Source organism: Gavialis gangeticus, unplaced genomic scaffold (assembly GCF_001723915.1).
Source record: "Gavialis gangeticus isolate Ggan-Ray unplaced genomic scaffold, GavGan_comp1, whole genome shotgun sequence".
NCBI lineage: Eukaryota > Metazoa > Chordata > Crocodylia > Gavialidae > Gavialis > Gavialis gangeticus.
The window spans coordinates 84,650,852-84,669,642 of NW_017729031.1; the positions used below are offsets into that span (position 1 = coordinate 84,650,852).

The 18,791-nt window shown below is 39.6% G+C and overlaps 1 protein-coding gene across 9 annotated transcripts in view; it reads right to left on the reverse strand.

The window, feature by feature from the left end:
- The window catches only part of PCNT (pericentrin), a 143,178-nt gene that overhangs the window by 103,327 nt on the left and 21,060 nt on the right, over nucleotides 1–18,791 (reverse strand). For 4 of the 9 annotated variants that reach the window (XM_019523290.1, XM_019523291.1, XM_019523287.1 and 1 more), the window contains exons 3-12: nucleotides 17,386–17,436; nucleotides 12,015–12,164; nucleotides 9,203–9,367; nucleotides 5,991–8,501; nucleotides 5,808–5,900; nucleotides 5,415–5,591; nucleotides 3,611–3,866; nucleotides 2,870–2,928; nucleotides 2,497–2,671; nucleotides 435–571 (exon numbers count right to left, since the gene is read on the reverse strand). In XM_019523290.1, coding sequence (XP_019378835.1) covers nucleotides 435–571; nucleotides 2,497–2,671; nucleotides 2,870–2,928; nucleotides 3,611–3,866; nucleotides 5,415–5,591; nucleotides 5,808–5,900; nucleotides 5,991–8,501; nucleotides 9,203–9,367; nucleotides 12,015–12,164; nucleotides 17,386–17,436 — 3,774 coding nt within the window. The remainder of the gene's footprint in view (nucleotides 1–434; nucleotides 572–2,496; nucleotides 2,672–2,869; nucleotides 2,929–3,610; nucleotides 3,867–5,414; nucleotides 5,592–5,807; nucleotides 5,901–5,990; nucleotides 8,502–9,202; nucleotides 9,368–12,014; nucleotides 12,165–17,385; nucleotides 17,437–18,791) is intronic. The other 5 variants (XM_019523292.1, XM_019523294.1, XM_019523295.1 and 2 more) reach the window with 5 other exon arrangements.

Consider the following 18,791-nt stretch of genomic DNA (forward strand, 5'->3'; position numbering starts at 1 on the left):
GTACAGGCTAGTGGACACAGAGGGAAGTACCTAACTACCCAGGATCATCCCTTTAACAGAACCAAGAGAGCAAGCCATCTGCTCCTTGTGTCACTTATTGCAGGACTGGCAAGAAGGCAATAAAGCATTCTTTCAAGAAGAAAAATTAGGAATCAGTAAAAACAAAGACTGAGGAAAAAACTTAATCAAACTGTAGGAAAGGCCATAAAAGCTGACTCAAATTAGTTAGAAAATTATGAATACCAATATAATTGTATCTACTTATACTTTATCATCTTAATTTTGGTATACAAACAAAGCATATACCCCTCTGCATTTTCCTTTGCTCAAATTTAAGTTAAAAAAACTTTATCCCACACCAGTGAATAACTTCTGTTCCCCATACACTGGGTGCTTTATATACATAAAACATTAAAAATAAAAGGTTTATTAACCTGCTGCTGAATCTCCTGTTCTCTTTCACTGCTTTTCCTTTTCATGTCTTCTAGGCACTGGTCACACTCAGTCTGAATCTGCTCACGTAGTTTTATAATAGCCAGTTCATGCTGGTTCTCCAGATCTTTATATTTTGCTGAAAGACAAAAAAAGTTAGTTCTTTTAAAAATAGCAAATAAGACTTTTCTTCCTGAGAACTCTCTCATACAGTACTACAATTAAGTTACTAAGCAAAGCACAGATTTACTCATCCATACCAACATGCTAACTAAACTGCAAGTCAAAATTGCTCCCTCTCTGTGTTGGAAACAGCAGGGGCCAGTTTAACCTTGTAAAAGCATCACCAACTAGCTAGCTCAAAAACAACCCCCAGTTACCTGATGGGCACCATATAAAAACTTACCATATTTACTCAAACATACAATGAGGTTCCCCCCCCATCACCACAGGGAAAAAGCCCCTTGGTTTTATATTTTCATACAAGGAAACGTCATTAAATACACTGTCTATCATTAAACTGCTGCCAAAAGCAGCATGGGCTTAGTAATGGAAACCAACTATAAAGCTGATTAAATGCAGCCAAGACTGAGCACGACTATAAAATACATGGTCCATACTGGGCAAACATACCAATGGAAACTTCACACAAGAATAGGTTAGTGCAGTCCATCTGAAGATACATAATAGTGCCCACTGCACCAGGCCCTCTTAGTACCGACTCTTTTTCAAGTCATAGTGAGCCACTCCACTACATACATTTTTTACTTCCTCTTCACTCCCACAGCTGAGCTGCACCTTTCTTTCCCATTTCTTCACCAGCCTTAAATGTCTAACGAACATCAACAAATGGGGCCCCAAACAGTGCACCCAGAATCCCTCTGTTGCCCCCTCTCAGCCTGTTTAGTATGATTAGCGTGGTCCTGCCCTTCATGAAGTTAAGCCAGACCAGGTTGCCTTGAGTCCCATCTGCATATACATTTTTGGAGGATCCCAGGACTAGTAATAAGAATACCCAGTTCCAGTCATGAGTGGGGGGCTAATTAGCACACAAATCCTATATGTGCGTGTAGGGAGGGGGCAAGTAATCTAGAGCACGCACACACACACACACACACACACACACACACACACAAAGTACTGGGCTGTGGAGTTACCATGGCTTGAAATGCTGTTGACTCTGCTGGAACCCAGTCCAATGAACTAAATGGTAACTTACGAGCCTTTTGGCTTTGGATTAACATCATGCATAGTTTGTACTATATATAAAGTACATGCCAAAGTGGTGCTTAAAATTGTTTATGGGAGTACTTGTGCTAAAAAACTGGCAGCAATTAAAAAAACTGCATCAATTCAGGATGAACTAAGTCTACGGGTACCTGTAATAATTTGCCTATATGTAAGTTCCTATAGGTATGTTTATTTCAAAAGGTCAATGTTTTCAAATTTGCTCCTCAATTCCACATCCTCAGAGAGAGCAGGATCGAAGAGTAAGAAGGGAGAGAAGGGAGAGAGAAGGGAGAAGCTGTAGAAGTTGGTGGGGACGGCAGAGGCCAAGGGGACTACCTGACCTCCCAGATTTATTTTCTCTGCTGTAGCAGCAGGATAGGGACAAATTTAAGGCAAACCTCCAATAACTAGGTTCTATACCTGGAAAATTAAAACAGATTTATAAATTTTCCATATATAGAATCTAATTATTGGGGGGGTCATCTTATATTCTAGGTTGTCTTATATGAGTACATATGATAAATAGTAAAGACAGACAGGAGTTGTAAATTTGGAATTTTTTTCCCACAGAGCTTTGTGCCCTCATAATTCCTAATTCCTCAGTAAATATTAACCTTGAGCAGCATCAGGGGGACCGCAGAAAGAAAACTGTAATAGACCACTGATGCTATGAACAGCCTCAGAGGTGCACAGAACAGATTTATCCAAAGAACCTTCCATTCACAGTGTTGCTGGCAGTTGGGAATGGAAAGGACAAGGAGAAATAGCTGCCCACAGGTCAGAAAAACACTACTCACTACAGTCTGTGCTGTTAAAACCTGTTGTCACACTTACTTTCAACCTGATCTTTTTCAAGAGACAGACTCTTCAGCTCTTCTTTGACTTTATGTAATTCTGCTTTCAGAGCTTTTTGCAGTTCATCCAATTCAGTCTGATGTTTTTCAGATAGCTCTTCACACACCATTTTTAAACGCATTTCTGCCTCCACTGCCCAGTCTCCTTTAAGGGTCTGCAAGAATGGCATACAGGCTTTAAAAGTGGTTACACTCATTCAATAAATAAACAGTATTTTTCTACTTTTTAATTTTACTTCCCATTTATTTGCACCTTTCAAAGATTTTTTTTAGTACAAATAAGAATCTCTTTTATCAACTTTGGTTTATTATACAGAGTTTTTCTCTTCCAGTATAAAATAAGGAACTTATACCTCCAATGTTTGATTGTGTTTCTCTTCCATTTCCAACTCTACATTCTTCCTCAGGTCAACTGCAAAATACAAAGCACTGATCAAAAGAACATGAAATACTGAGTTTGAGTTTGTGATACTAAAAATATGGAAGGGTGCATTTTATTTTTAGCATCAAATTCAGGATCAGAAGGCATACAACAGTATGATGTATTAACACTGCTCCAAAGCTTCTCATCCATTGTCTTCTGAAATCTCAGCTTTTTTAAGAATTAGTGTCTAGTTGTTAATAGTTGCAAAGAAAACCTTGTAAGTTTAACTGGAACAGTAATGACAAATTAAATATTCAAGACAGTATTCAATTAATAGAGAAGGATCAATTGTCCCATTCATCTTAATGGTTAGTCTTGGTTTTGATGATGCTCTTTAAGTTCTATCAGGGACTAAGTGAGGCCTTAAGATTTTAAAAGGCTGTCAGCTACCCTTCTGTTCACACTGGGAAAAAACTCTAAGCAGCCTTAAAAATGCTGAAAGTGGAAACACTTCAATAAAAAGTGCACACATGACTCTCAGAGGTACGTTTTATGTGCATTTTTTTTTTTATGAAGTACATGATGTCTCCCCTGCCAGTCTGCCCAGATTCTGTCCTCAAACCAGTCTGCCACATGAGGTGCAATGAAGCCAGACGAGATTGCTAATTATGGGACAGTTAAATACTCAGCAGTCATAAGATTAGGCTCATAATTCCCAAGCTTTTAATACCTAGTTCATCTTGATGTTTCAGTTCAATTTCTTCTTTTTCCTTCTGATGGTGCTCTTTAATATGCTCCAATTCAAACTGATGTCGGCTCTGCAGAATCGCTATCTCCTGAGCACGCTTATCATTGAGCATCTCCCGTAGTTCCACAAGGGCAGTCTCCTTCTCCTTTCTCAAGTTAGACTGAGTCAGCTCCAGCTGGGATGTGTGCATATTGCTTAAACTTAGTCTTAAAGCTTCCAGTTCAAGACTGTGCAGTGTCTGTAGTGGGGATTGGGGGGAGGCGGAGGAATGAAATATTCACCCTTTTTCCATATCTAGTTCCAATTTTATTAAATGCCTGCAAATGTTATTGCTTTTTTGTAATACAGAATGCTAGTTTCTTTATGACAGGTATGGAATATTAGTAGAAATTGGATTCAAGTTCTGGTGTGGCCTGCAGACTCTTTTATTAATGAGTCTTTAGCATATCTCCTTCTAGCAGCAAAGCCCATTTGATATTCTACCAATACTTTTTTCCCTTATTTTTTTCTAAAGCTTATCTACTGACAGCCAACTATTGTCAGCCATCTATTTCCATGCAGTAACCTCAGAAAGGAGAGAAATGGCATACTAGCACAATGCAAAAAAATACAATTGTCATAAGCACTGCTAAAGATTTCCAATTAACTTTCAAATGTGTCCAAAAACATCATGCTTCAACACCTGCCAGAGGCTATATATTTAGTATCAGGTGTGAAGGAATATCACATCTGAAGGAGTAACTGGCTTCTGAAGTGCTGAAACAGAATCAGAAATAAAAAGCATTCATTTAAGATTATACTGCTAAGAGGTGCAGTACTGAAACACTTATCAGAAGCAGGCAGCAAGTTTTATGTTGGGTTAAATAACATAGAAACAAAAAAAATATAAACTCAAAATTTAAGGCATCTATACACGAGCACTGAGGCCACTCAAATGCACTGGAAATCCAGCACACCTGAGCAGACTCAATTGAGTCTGCTGGACCACAGCAAATGCCACATTCCTGTGTCTCCTGTATCAGTGTCTCTATGCTTAAAAATGGCAGCAGGGGTGCTTGAACTAAAGCTCATTGAACAAGCTTTAATTCAAGTGCCCCTGTTGCCATTTTCAAGTACAGGGACACTGATACAGGAGATGCAGTGGCACTTAAATTAGAGCAGCTCTCAGAGCCACTCTAATTAAAGCACCACCCTCCACCTCCAGAGCACATGTAAAAGGGCCCCTACAGATTAAAACTAACAATTAGATTTCTGGAATGAATGAGTGTTTAAAAATGGATTAAATATTTAGAAGAAAAGGAACTTAAATTTATGTAACATGCTTATCTTTAAGTATATAAGCAGTCCCACAGGCTTTAATGTGTAAATTCAAGTAACACTATATCTGACCTCTGACCAATGAGGACTATGTAAAATCAAACTGATAGCTTCCTTTAGTAGAATTCTGAACAAATCTAACATCCATTTTTTTAACACAAATCCCTTCATCAGAAACAGATTATAAAAGAATTTTAGCTTCTTACTTTTTGCCTCTCCCTCCATTCTTAGTCAATACTGCACATACTTACTCGAAAATGAGCAAGCTTCCTTTCACAAATTGAAATACCAATTACCTTTAGGATCGCTGATTGCTGAGGACAGTATGTTGAGGACACTGGAGCCCTCACATAGAACATTATAGCTGGGGTCCTCCAATGCAGCATTCTCTACCAATACTTCAAATGTAGTGTTTGAGATCTCCAAAAAGTGGGGTTTTTTGTGAAAGTACGCCTGTTTTCAAACATACCTGTGACTGGAGCTGAGCATGCTGAATTTCTACTTGATGTCCGGCTTCCATTTGTTGCTGAAGTTCATCCAATACTTGTTGCTGTTCCTCAGATAACATAGCCCGTAGCGCTTTCATTTCGCTATCATGTTTAGCAATGAGTTCAGCAATTTCACGATCATGTTCCCGTTCATGAACCTGCAGACAATTCAGTATAGAATTTTTACAGAGATGCACACTTTTAATAATTTTGCCCCTCCACTACTAACAAGCTATTAAGACAGAATTCTCCAAAAACCAAAGCTGTTGTTCTTGCAAAATCTTAAATGGATTTTCCATCTCAGGATTTCTTTTGTTTTGACAAAGAACAACTGGACATGCAGCGCTCTAAAATAAGTTTGATTACAGCTATACCTTTTTAATTAATGCAATTTGCTCTTTTCGTTCTTCCTCCAATTTCTGCTGCTTTTCCACTTTCTCTCTTATTTCTGCATATAACTTTTCTATCTGAAAAGAGGTATGAAATCTTTTGAAATGACCACTACCAAAGCATTTAGAAACACAGATCCTTTAAGTCAGTATCAGACAGTAACATACCTCTTTCTGATGTGCCAGACTCAGATTTGTTGTTTCAGAAAGATGCTGAGACTCTATTTTACTAATTTCCTCTTCATAGTGTTTCCTCATCTCAGACTGCACCTCCTGAGTGGCCTGTTCAGACTTCTGCAAAGCCTCCTGCAGGCAAGTTTCCTGGTCCAAATGACAATTTTTCAAATATGCCATTTCATCAGTCAGGTTTTTCTCTTTCTGAATGTATTCTGTATTTTTTACCTCTAGTTCAGCATTAAGTTGTTGAATTTCCAATTTACTGGATATTAATTTCTCTTCATACTCCAATCTTTCACAGTCTTGGGCTTTTTCAAGGTTTCTAATTTTCATATTAAGTTTACATACATTTGTTTCAAGATTCTTTAGGTTATTAGCACTCTCTTCCAAAGCCTTTTCTGCGTTTATTAGCTCCTGTCCTGCAGCAAACAATCTTTCTTCTAAGATAGTTTTCTCCTTAAGTAAATCTGTTAAACTTTGTTCTTTATGACTGATTTCAGTTTTAAGAGTGTCCTGCTCTTTCAGTAATGTCTCTTCTGTTATGGCTTTTTGACCAAGCAGTTCAGCAATTGTCTGGTTTTTGGCCTTCTGGGCATCAAGTTGGGTTTGCATCTGATCCCTCTGGTGTTGCAAAACAGCAAGCTGCCGTCCAAAAAGGGACTGTACTTCACTTGTCACGGAATCAGAGGCTGTTTTCTGTTCTTGTACTTCTTTCACCAATTGTTCCTGAGCTCTCAATTGCATTATTAATGTTTCTTTTTCCTGTTTGAGGTCTTCTACCATTTCCTGCCAGGTAAGTGACTTCGAAGCCTGTGTTACAAACCCTAATTCTTCCACACGAACTATTATATCTCTGTCTTCACTCTGTTTTTCTAGAAAGTTTAATTTGTTTTCAAGTTCTTTTTCCTTCATTTTTTGATCAAGTTCTTTTTCACAGCAAAGCCGTGCTTCACGCTCCTTCTCCAGTTCTAAGTGTGTAAAAGAAAGATCCATTTTTGTTTTTTCCCATTTTTCAATGGCTTCCTGAGTTTCCTGATTGGATTTGTTCAATGCCAACTCTTTTTCACGGAGCTGTTTAATTAGCTCAACACATCTCTCTATTAACTGAGCTTTCTCTTCATCCTTTTCCTCATTGCCATCATCTATTTTGTCTTGTGGCAAAGAGCTGTCTGACAAAAATGAAGCAAAAGCCTTAGCCTCTAGCTCAGCGTCCTCAGAAGTCGCATGTAATAAGTTATAAGAACACATTTGTTTGTCAGGGCCAAATGACAATGTATCTGCTCTAGAGTTCACATTGGGTTCTAAAAAGATGTTGCTATCCAGTTCAAACCTACTCTCTTCAATTTCAAAAAGTTCAGAGTCATTAGATACACCTGAATGCTCCTGTCTCTCAGTAGAAACAAGATATTTAGCCAATATATCTTCATCCCCAGTGAAAGATCCTAATTCTCCGATATGTTCTTCAGAGAGGTTATCAGCTTCAAAGCTTTCATTGTCCTTTCTGGCTTTGACCTTTTCTAGATTTTTCTTAAAGTTTTCTAATTCATTTTTAAAAGCACCTACTTGTAGGCCATGTGGAAATTCTAGCTCTTCAGGAACTAACTGTATTTCACCTTCATGTTGGCATAGTTTACTCTGCATCTTTTCAAGCTCTGCTTCCTGTGCTTGTGACACCTGTAACAACTTTTCTTCCTGCTCCAATTTCTTTAACTTCATACAGTAGATAGTTCTTTCTTCATCATGCTTCTGCCTTAAGTTTGTGTTGGTTTCCATCTCTAAAAGCAGCTTTTCGTTTAATTCCTGGATGAAGGAGTTGAGTTTGTGGATCTCTTCATTCAAGTGCTCCTTTTCTTGTTTACATTCATATGCTTCCTTAATCTGTTTGTCTGCACTACTAAGCTGTAATTTGAGGTCATCTATCAAATCCTTATACTTCAGCTCAATTTCACATCTCTCTCTCTGAAAATCCAACATTTGATTTTTCAGTTTTTTGCTCAAATTGTCTCTCTGACTTTCGGACTCATGCAGTTGATTATTTAAATCAATAATTACAGAATTTAACTTCTGAATATCTGCATCAGCGGTCATAGCAGAGAGTTCTCTTTTTATCTGCTCAAATTCATTTTCATATTTTGAATTAATTTCTTCTTCACATACCTCTTTTAATCTTAAAATTTCTTTTCTGTGACTCTCTTCCAGCTCTGCTCTCAATTCTTGTAACTGCCTACAAATATCATTGTTGTGATCCATTTTCAGTTTTTTAACGTATTCTTTTTCTTTCATCTTGGCTGAAGCCATTTCATTTTTTAACTCTATTATTTCTGTGTCCCGCAACGAAAGTGTATTTTTTAACACAGATAAACTAGCCTTTTCTGATGTCACAGTATCTTGCAGCCTTATAATAGTTTCTTCTTTTTCTTCTATATTTTTGTGCAGTTGCTGTATTGTGCTTTTCAGATTCTCTTCCATCTGAGCAAGCGAATTCTCTTTAACTTTGGTATTCTTAAAAACAAAATATTACACGTGAACACATTTCAAATTTGCTATACCTTTTTATTTGTAATATTCCATAAGAAACAAAATATACCCTGAAGTGTAGACACGAAAGATCCTTTTGTGTACATAAACAAAAAAGCTTGTCATGATGAAGGGAAGGACCTACACCACTGATTTATAGTGCGTCTGAAGAAAAAAAATGTCTACTTTTTGTAAAAAAAAAAACAGTCAGCTCCGTAGTACTATGATTAATGTGGATTAATAATCATTAAGTTAAATTCATGTTTAAAAACAGATTTCTCTTTCCTTTGGAAGGAAAAAAAAACCCTGGTGTCATCCCTATCCAAAGTCAGTATTGCTTGGGTACCTTAGCTGTAGGTCTTAAATGTGCATCATTATTCTTTGGTATTTAGATTTCTTAAGTTTTAACTATAACTGGTATTTCCTGCTTATCATTCATGTTTCTGGGATAATTACAATATCATTTCTATTTTTTTATTTTTATTAATCTATTTATTTTTATCCTAAACAATTTATGTATATTCAACATTTTATTGAAATGTCAGTCTAAGGGTTCATTAGCAATTTCTCTTCCAAAAATAAAAGTAATGTGCTAAGTAACATGCCAGGGTAAGGTCACATGACAAGGATACATACGTAAGAACACAGAGTTAATCATTGTAACTGGCATTTTTAAATATTTTTACCTTTTGAGAAGACTCCAACTTTACTTCCAGGTCATGTGCTTTTTGATGAACTATCTGCAGTTGTTCACTTAGCTCTTTGAGTCTGTTCTGAAACGCAGCCATCTGCTGCTGGGCTTGTGCCAATTCATTTTTGCCAGGAATTTTATTTTTCAGCAGCAAATTAGCCTACATACACAAATTTATTTGTATTGAGAATGTAATTTGTATGAGGGCAACTCATAGGATGCCCTTCTTGTATGCATATAAATATATAATGTATGCACATGCACACTGCATCTTTTTAGCCTTGTAGGATCAAGCTATCTGAAAATTCTTATTGACTTTTAAGTTTGAAAAAAAATGTTCTGAAAGAACCTACACAGTTCTTGTGCTTGGTACTGTACATGCAGAACAAAGACGGTCACAGTCACAAAGGTTATGTACAGACATTCAAAAAGCCCAAGGCAGAATTGATCTAAGTTATGTGGTTTTCTGTAAGTTATATAGTTTAGATCAGTAGTGAACAGAACACACATTCACCCTTTGATGATGCAGGAGGAAGGGCAAATCTTAGACTGGGTTCTGCCATTTTTAAACAAGTCTATGCATGCTGAACTTCTGTTATGGGCATAGAACGGTTTTGTAATCACATATACTGGTAAAAGTGTAATGTCTGTACCTGGCCAAAGTAACTACATTATTGTGAAGTTTTTCAGGGTCAGAGGGGGAAGAGTAACATACACTGAGAAGGACTTTTGTCACTGATAAAGCCACTTATTAAGACTTCTGCTAAGAAGCGAGGCAAGGCCAAAAAACAAGAGAATCATTAGGTTTGCCAGTTATCAAGCCTAACAACATCCTCAAATAAAACAACCTGCATCACATTATTAACCTTTGTGTAATGCAGACATTTCAAAGGACTGCTTGTTATCCACCACCACTAGCTTACAAAACCAAGCCCCATCATTAGTTATTATGTAGTTAATACAGAGACTAGCTCACACAACAAAAGGAACTAGGGGTGCACTGATAGAGATTCTCTTGGCCAATACCAATAGCCGATTATTCACCAAGCATATCAGCAGATATCGATCTGATAGCCAATTTACAAGAACACAGCCCAGCAGCGTACAGAGAAGCTCCCTATAGGTAAGTCTGTGGAGGGGAAGGGGCATGGGGAGTGCAAATCAAGGCCCCCACGGTGAGGAAGGGAGTGGGGCAGGGGCTGGGGCTGCGGCTGAGGCTGGGGCTGGGGCTAAGGGTGCTGCCCAGCCAGGGCAGTAAATGGGATGCCAGGGCAGGGAGGAGGAAGGAACTGTGGGCAGCACATCCAGGGGATCAGAGTCCCAGCACTTAAAAATGGCAGTGGTGGCACTTGAACTAAAGCTGATTAAATGAGCTTTAGCTCAAGCACTGCCACCACCATTTTTAAGCACAGGGATGCTTTCAGAAGCAGAGCTGAGAGGGGAAAGAGCAGAGGCAGGCTGCCTACTGTGGTCTCAGGGCTCTCTGCCCCACTGCCTTTTACCCTGGGAGCTGTATGCTGGCCACGCCATATCCCCTGCCTGCCCAACAGTAGGAGGCACAACTGGCTGTCCCCACTGCTGCCAGGTGAGCAGGGGATGCACAGCCAGTACACAGCTCCCAGGGCAAAAGGCAATAGGGCAGACAGCCCCAAGGCCACAGCAGACAGCCCTGAGCCCACAGTGGGCAGCCCACCTCTACCTTTGCCCTGCACGCAGATCTGGAGGGACACGTCCCCCATGCTTCCCCCGGGGGCACATGCAGCGATGCCCCCTTCAGACTGCCTGTGGTTCTGTTCCACTCCCCACCCCAGCCCTGGGGTCCCAATCACCACCTTGGCTGGGCAGCGCTGCTCTGCACACTGCCAGGCTGCATTCCCGGCCATGTGCAGCAGCACACATGCATGCATCATCTGAGGGCCCTGGCCAAAAGGCATATTGTGTTTATCAGTACATTACTGGCTATACCAGCCAAAAAAGCCAATAGCCAATAATGTTAACTTCCTTTTATTGGTGCCAATCCAACATGGCACTGATATATCAGTACACCTCTAAAAAAGAATAATTTCCAGAATTCAAGTCCATGCAAATCAAAATTCTGTTTCTTAGGTGCGAGGAACGTACTCCAATACTCCCTCAGGCTGAAACCCTAATTCCAACAACCACCACACTTGCATTGCTTTTGCCTCTTCCCTTGCTGCAGCTATTTTTCTAGATGTTTAATACCTGCCAGAATACGGTCTTTATAAACTTGACAGGAAATATGGCATGAAAACTCTGGGTTTAGCCAGGGAGTCTCCTAGAATTTGGACAGGGGTACATATATAAGGCCCAAGTTTATAGTTATGACAGTGAGAAAAGGAGAGGGGATAATAATATGCAGTATACCCAGTCATAAACCTTTGAAGTGCTATTCATTTGTATATCTCAAGCCACTTAATATTGGGTAAAAGTTCTTCCTATTTCATTAATAGGAAATAGAGGCACATAATAAAATGGTTTCCTGAGTGCTACACAGCACAGAAATGGCAAACATATGAAAGTATGCAGAAATTCTGCTTTTCAATTTAGTCCCCAGAATTAAAGCATGCTTATTCCTCTGCACTACAATAAATTCATTAAAAAAAAAAATCAACTGTTAATTTAGGTTTGGTTTAGGACATCTGGAAAAAAAAAAAAAATCAAATTTAAACTCTGAAACAAGTAAATGAGACTCCTGTTTACAGTTAAGAGTCATTTGCTAGGATGAAGAATTACCAATATCACTCCTGGTTTATGTTCAAAACCTTCTTTGCCCCATGCTTACCTACCTCAAGCAACTGAAGCTGTAAACTATGGATCTGATCCGTTAGGAGTGATGTCTCTTCCTGAATGTCATCCTGATTCTGCTGTGCCTGTTGAAGGTTACTTGTTAGCTGAGTTATTATTTTGTTCCGTTCCTGAACAGCAGTCTGTAGCTCCTGCATGAAACATTAATATATACTGTAATTAAACCTATCTGATAGTAAGCTAATCAACTTTTATTAAAAATAAAATAATTGGCATTTGTTTTACAAAAAGTATCTAGGAACTCACTCCACAAGAATGGTCACATTTCTGTTAGAAGTCCAAGGAACACTGTTCCTAGCAAATGCAAATTTCAATGAAGGAAAAAATGGGTAACGCAACTGAACTAAACCTACCCGTTCCCCAAAACTACCCCATACTCCACTCCCCATAGGGTCTAATATATGTTGAAAACTCACTCCAAGAGAACAAGGAACAGAAAATAATCCCAATAAACAAAAATGTCACAAAGAAAGAGATGGCTCTATCACATTTGAGCCCTTGCATAAGAATGTATCTGTTCCATGAAGTTAATGTAGAGCCAACCACTTCCAGCAATGCTGAACATTCAACAGAAGGCAGGGTAGAGAGTCATGTTATAGACTAACTAAATTAAAGGTATATAAAGCTTTTAGAGCCTGAATTCACTTCATCAAATGCTTAGAAAAGACATGCACAGAACAGTCTATCAGACTACAGACATCACGTTGGTCCTGGATAAACCGTTTTATCCTGACACAGTGCAATTATTCAGACACCCATGTCTATTGTTCCAAGATAAATCCTAAAAAGGTTCACAGGATATGAAGTACAGTACTAACATTTTATGCTGGAACATCACAAAGTGAATCTGAGGATTGGATTGCATCATTGAATCAATGGCAAAAAAGCAGAAGTGCATTCAGCTGATCAGTAAATCCCAATTAAAAGGGCTATGTATGTATATGCCAATACTGGGATACTTCTCCCTGCCATAGCATGGGACAAGCTCCCCATCATGGAAGCCCCAGTTCCGCAGGTGGAATCCAGCAGTTCCGCAGGCCAGGTCTGGCCTGGGGGCCATAGGCTGCTGACCCCCACCCTAATATATCATGTCATATGTCAGTAGTAGCACACAAGTTTGGGAAAAATGTAATCTCAAAACAAATTGAATTAGGAAAGCACCGATAACAATTTTTTTGGCTCATACTGACAGCTGATTATTAACCAGCCATATTGGTCGATACCGATCTGACAGACAATACGGAGCCTGGCAGCTTGGAGAGCAGTGTCCAGCCAGTAAGACTAGGGTAGGGAAGGGATGTAGGAGGGTGGGGGGCAAATGGAGGCCCCTACACTGAAGGAGGGAACAGGGCAGGGTCAAGCGCTGCCCAGCCAGGACAGTGAACGTGACCCTGGAAGAAGGGCAGAGCTGTGGGCAGCTCATCCAAGGGATGGAGGGGGGGACAGGGGAGAAGGGACATGGCTCCCCACCACTGTGTGCACTACCAGGAGAGGCATAGGGGCCACATACCCCGCATAACCTCCTTCCCAGTGCTGCTGCCACCCAACCCCACCCACCCTGAGCACAGCCCTGGCCCAGCCTCCACTGGGAAGAAGCCAGCACAGCCCCAGGCTCAGAGCCCGCAGTGGGCAGCCTGTCCTTGCCCTGGGCACAAATCTGGGGGGGCACATGCCCCCCATGCCTGCACAGCGGATGTGCACAGTGGCAGGGAGCCGCCCCCTGGACAAGCCACCCATGGCTCTATTTCAGTCCTGGGGTCGGATTCACTGCCCTGGCTGGACAACCCTGCCTCAACCCCACTTTCTCCTTCACTGTGGGGGCCTCAATTTGCCTCCACCCTTCCCTCCACAGACTTACCAGCCATACGCTGCTCTCCAAGCTGCCCAGCTGCATTCCTGGCCATGTGCATGCTGCAGCTACATGCACGCACCCAGCATTTAATCAGTGACATTATCAACTACACTGGCCAAAAAAAGCCAATTGCCAATAATGTCAATTTTCCTTTTATCGTTGCCAATCCGATATGGACTGTTATATTGGTGCACCTCTAGTTTGAATTCTTACGTTTTAAAATTCTGTCTTATAGGAAGTTTTGAAAAATGTTTGTTTTCATTCAAAATGGAAACAAATCCAGATTTTAAAATGTCAGCATTTCTTGTGAACTTAAAATTCTGAGTTTCAACTAGCTCTCCCTTTAGGAGCTCCCATAACTGCTGCAGTCTGATGAACCCAAATTATTTAACCCTAATGTTAGAAAGGTTTCAATGAATACTTTAAGATGATGTAAAGAATATACTGTTACTTGATTCAGTATTTAAACTATTCTACATTATCGTACTTATTTTATTAGTTACTTTGCTTGATGAATCACTGATATCTTACTTAAAGTACATATATTTCCATGAAAGTTAGCATGCATTTTCATTAGTGAAGCTTCAGACTTATGCAGACAAAAAGGACACCTGAATTATTTTTTTTAATGAAGGTTTTGCAAAAATTGTATGTTTTAGGATATGAGAGTGGGCCAGATCCATCTGTGAAGAAGTTCGACCTAGGCCACAGAATTCCACCAGGAATGGGAGAAGAAACAGAATTGGAATGGAGCTGTATTGTGTCACTCAATCCCCCTGCAGCACTCCCCACTGCTGCAGAGTCTGCTGCTCTGCCGTGTCTACGCTTACCCCTGTTGCAGACAGTTTGGGATCAGCAGCTAGGGTAAGCACAAGCAGCTGGCTGCTCCTGGTAGAAGGAGGTGGGAAATGGGGAGGAGTTTGTGGCCTGCTGGTAAGGCGGGTGGGAAGGGTAGGGGGCTGGGTTGCAGAGGGTGGCCCACATTGGAGAAAAGTTCTATATGCACATGTAAACATAGTGGTTGGCAAACTTTTGACAAAGGCCACACATTCCCAAGGAATGAACCGCATATTACCATGCCCAGGTGAAGCTGAGCTGGGAGAAGGGAGTTGGGAGAAGATCGGGGAGCTAGGGGAGCTGGGGCTGGGCAGGGTTCCCCCCACACATGGCCAGGCAGCAAGTTTCAGCACCGGGTCAAGGGCCAGCCATAGAGATGCTCTGCCTGGCCACTGGAGCATCTCTGTGGAAGAACATGCCTCCGGTTGTCTCAGGGACCAAGCCTCCATGCTTTTTTCCCCTGGAGTATTTTTTGATACCTGGATCTCCAGGTACCAAATTTTGAGTCCACACTGCAAAATTTGCTGAGCAGGGAACATTTTTTTGTTCCCAGCATGCATCCTGCAGCATCTCAAAGGAGTCTGAGATGCTGCAAGAGGCACGTTCACACTGATCTGGACCCGCCCAGAAAAACCAAGAGGAGGTCAGAGGTGGAGTGAACCTTTTATGAAACAGTACTGAACTATGGCATTTAGTGAAGTTACTGGGGTTCACCATACCTCTGCATGTAGCATCTACAAGAAATACCCTTAAATGAATATCAACTAATTTTGTGAACAGTACCTGAAGATGAGTAGACCCACTACACTGGGCAAGCTGTTCTTGAAGCTCATCTACCTCCGTAATAAGTCTTTCAGCTGCTTCTGGTTTGTCCACAAGTCTATTTTCCAGCTCTGAAATTTTCCCCTGATGCAGTTGGACATCAAGCTGACCATGGTCCATAATAGAATACATTACATCTTTCTTCATTAAAAAAAAAAAAAGTGTTCAGATTCACACCATGCCATTTTTAATATATACCAACTACAGATATAATCTGATCATAAAATTAAATTCTGCAGACATCCCGTCAAGCATATATTATCTTATACAGGCAGTCCTTGACTTAAAATGTTTTGAGTTACATTTCACACTTACAACATTTATAAACTGACACCCTGTTTCAACTTTATGACATCAGTTTCAACTTTACAACACTTGATCTGATGCCATGCCATGCCATGCCACACCAGCAAACAAGTTTGCTGTGTCACTCATCTCCCTGGAGAACATCTGTCCAAACTTCCTTGGACACTTTAAGAAAGCAGACAAGACTCCAGAAAAACCTGCAGCCAAGACTCCTGAAAAGACTCTAGCCAAGAACCCTTCAAGAAGTCCAACCAAGAGCCTTTCAAAAAGTCCAGCAAAATCACCTCAAAGAAGTCCTTCCAAATCAATATGATTATTATTTACAATACAAATACATTAATGTAGCTATATTACTTATCTATAATTGATCGAGTACAAAATTCTGGGGTATTTTTGGTGAAAATAGGGTATCAGGCCTTGGTTCAGAAACCAATCCCCCATTTATAACATTGTTTCTTATGAGAAAATTAGTTACCACGTTTCGACTTAAAACGCAGTTTTCAGGAACCACTTGTGCCATAAATCCGAGGACTGCCTGTACCTCATTCTTTGGGCTTATTTTGTTTAATGCTACTTCACAATTACAAACATGACTGTTTTGCTTTTAAAACTTACAAATAAATGCAAGAGAGAGAGAGAGAGAGAGAGAGAGAGAAAACAAACAAACACACTTTGAAATGTTGTCATGATGCTTTAACTGTATTTAACTTAATAGACCAAATTACAATATCCGTAAAAACCATGTAATTATACACCTTTCATCTGATGCCACACTCCCAGGCTTAATCTGAGATTGTAAATCTAATTTCCAATAGCAAGTTTTAAAAGAAAACTGGAACTATATTACCATAAATAAAGTAATAATAATTGTACATGCTGAATTTTCCCCAGACAACAAGGGGCATTCAGGAATACTATTTAATTTAAAATTAACAAGCATAGATATAAACAACAATCAGCTGCAAATACATTCTTAATGCACTGAAAGAAAAACAAAATAACCTATGTTCGAACAGCCTTTAAAAAATAGTGCAGGTCACCAACTTGCTGCAGTTCACTTCTGATCTTTGTAAAGAGGAATTTGACAGCATCATAACTGTTCATATCAGACTGTTATGAACTGTCTTGGACAATTGTGCTATTTCACTGGAATGCTCAGGTAACAGGTAGGTTTTTAGAGATTGCTGCATTTTAAAAGAGGAGCATTCTTTGAATTCTTAAAGGTAACAAACAAGTAGAAAAAAAAATAATCACCCTTTCAACTGACAACATTTATCCAATCTCACATATGCAAACTCTGTAGTTCCAACAAAATTACTGGTTTCAACTACCAACTTGATTAACAATGCTGAGAGAATCTGGGCTATCAAGACATTGGCATAATTTTAATTATTTTATTTTATTATAAAGTGTGTTCTACCAAGTCCTTAATGATTGTTATTTACATCATTTTAAAATACACTGTAAACCATAACACTCCTTTCCCATTCATGTAACAGATCACAAACAGCAGCACTTATTTACTAAACACCTACTTCAACACCATGATTGTCCAATACGTCTGGATCAGGAAGGTCAGAATCACCCTAATAAAAATAAATTGACAACCTAAAAGTCTTGTAGATTTTAAAAGCATGTAAAAACAGTTTTTGATGAGTTTTCACAAATGTGTTCACTGTATGACACAGGATACTAGGCAAGATGAACCTATGGTCTGACCCAGTAAATGACAATTCTTATGTTTTTATAATAAAATTGCATAACCTAATAACTCTCCTGCTGCAGAGTGGCTAGCAAAATGATGGTTAAATCTGTACACTTAAGTCTTAAAAGATTCACTTGCAGAAATACACACTGAAAAAGGGTCTTCAGTTCTGTAATGAATTCTGTATTTCTGATGGGAAGATTTAACAAAACATGGTGCTCCATAGGACATCGAGCTCTCTCTATATTCACAGCAAAATTCACTGTTGAGGACAGAAACACCAAAGCAAACTCTGATTCTGATCCTGTACATCATTTCCCCAGAGCAGCTGTGGAATTTCTATTCTCTCAAGGTCTTCCAATGCCAATTCTACTTGCCTTAAAGGACTATTTTAATGGAAATTGTTTAGCAAAAGATAAATACTACAGAAAGCCCTGCTACAACTGACATTAAAACAGCAAAACACTGGAAGAACTGTTCAGAACTCTGTCTAGCAATTTCACAGAGCCTTAGCTGGGTTATAACTGTACTCAGGCTCAATGACAAATTTGTATCCAGGATGTTGTAAGATCAAATCCACATCCAAGTTCTGTCTTTATTACTTTAGTTTTCAACAATATAGTTCTGAAGCAATGAGACTGCTATTAAGTAAGATTGTAATATAGTTGTTACCAGACAGTAAAAGTTCCAACAGCTGTTTTCCTCTGCAGAAAGCTCCAGCCTAACCATAATGGTTAGTTAGGCAAGCTACCATACCTACAATATCTTTGTGAAAAGATCTTGAAATGCACAGTAGCATATGGCAGACTCTGTAATCATGTCACTCAACACTCCCCATTCCTATGCGGAGCAACCCTATTTAACTAAGTTGTGGGCGAGATGATGTCCGCTACTTGCTGATGAAAGATCACCCTCTACCTCTTCCAGAGAGCTACAAGTACCTATCTGAGGCTATTTGTTGGGAAAAAAGGAGGAGAGGAAACTCCATGAAGCCTGATCCTCTGCTGAGATTGGTATACCAGTACCATATTTGTAATCTGAAATGAGGAAGCCATCCCTCTGAACCTGGGTTCAAACAAACAAGTACATTTATTAGGAGATGCCTGCAAGAATCACACACCTGTCAAATGACAAGCAAAGCAATTTAAAAGTCTAACTTGCATACATGAAAGACCACAAACAAAAATTTGCAAGCACAAAGGCACCTGCCTTTTTTTTTTTTTTTTTTTTTAAAAA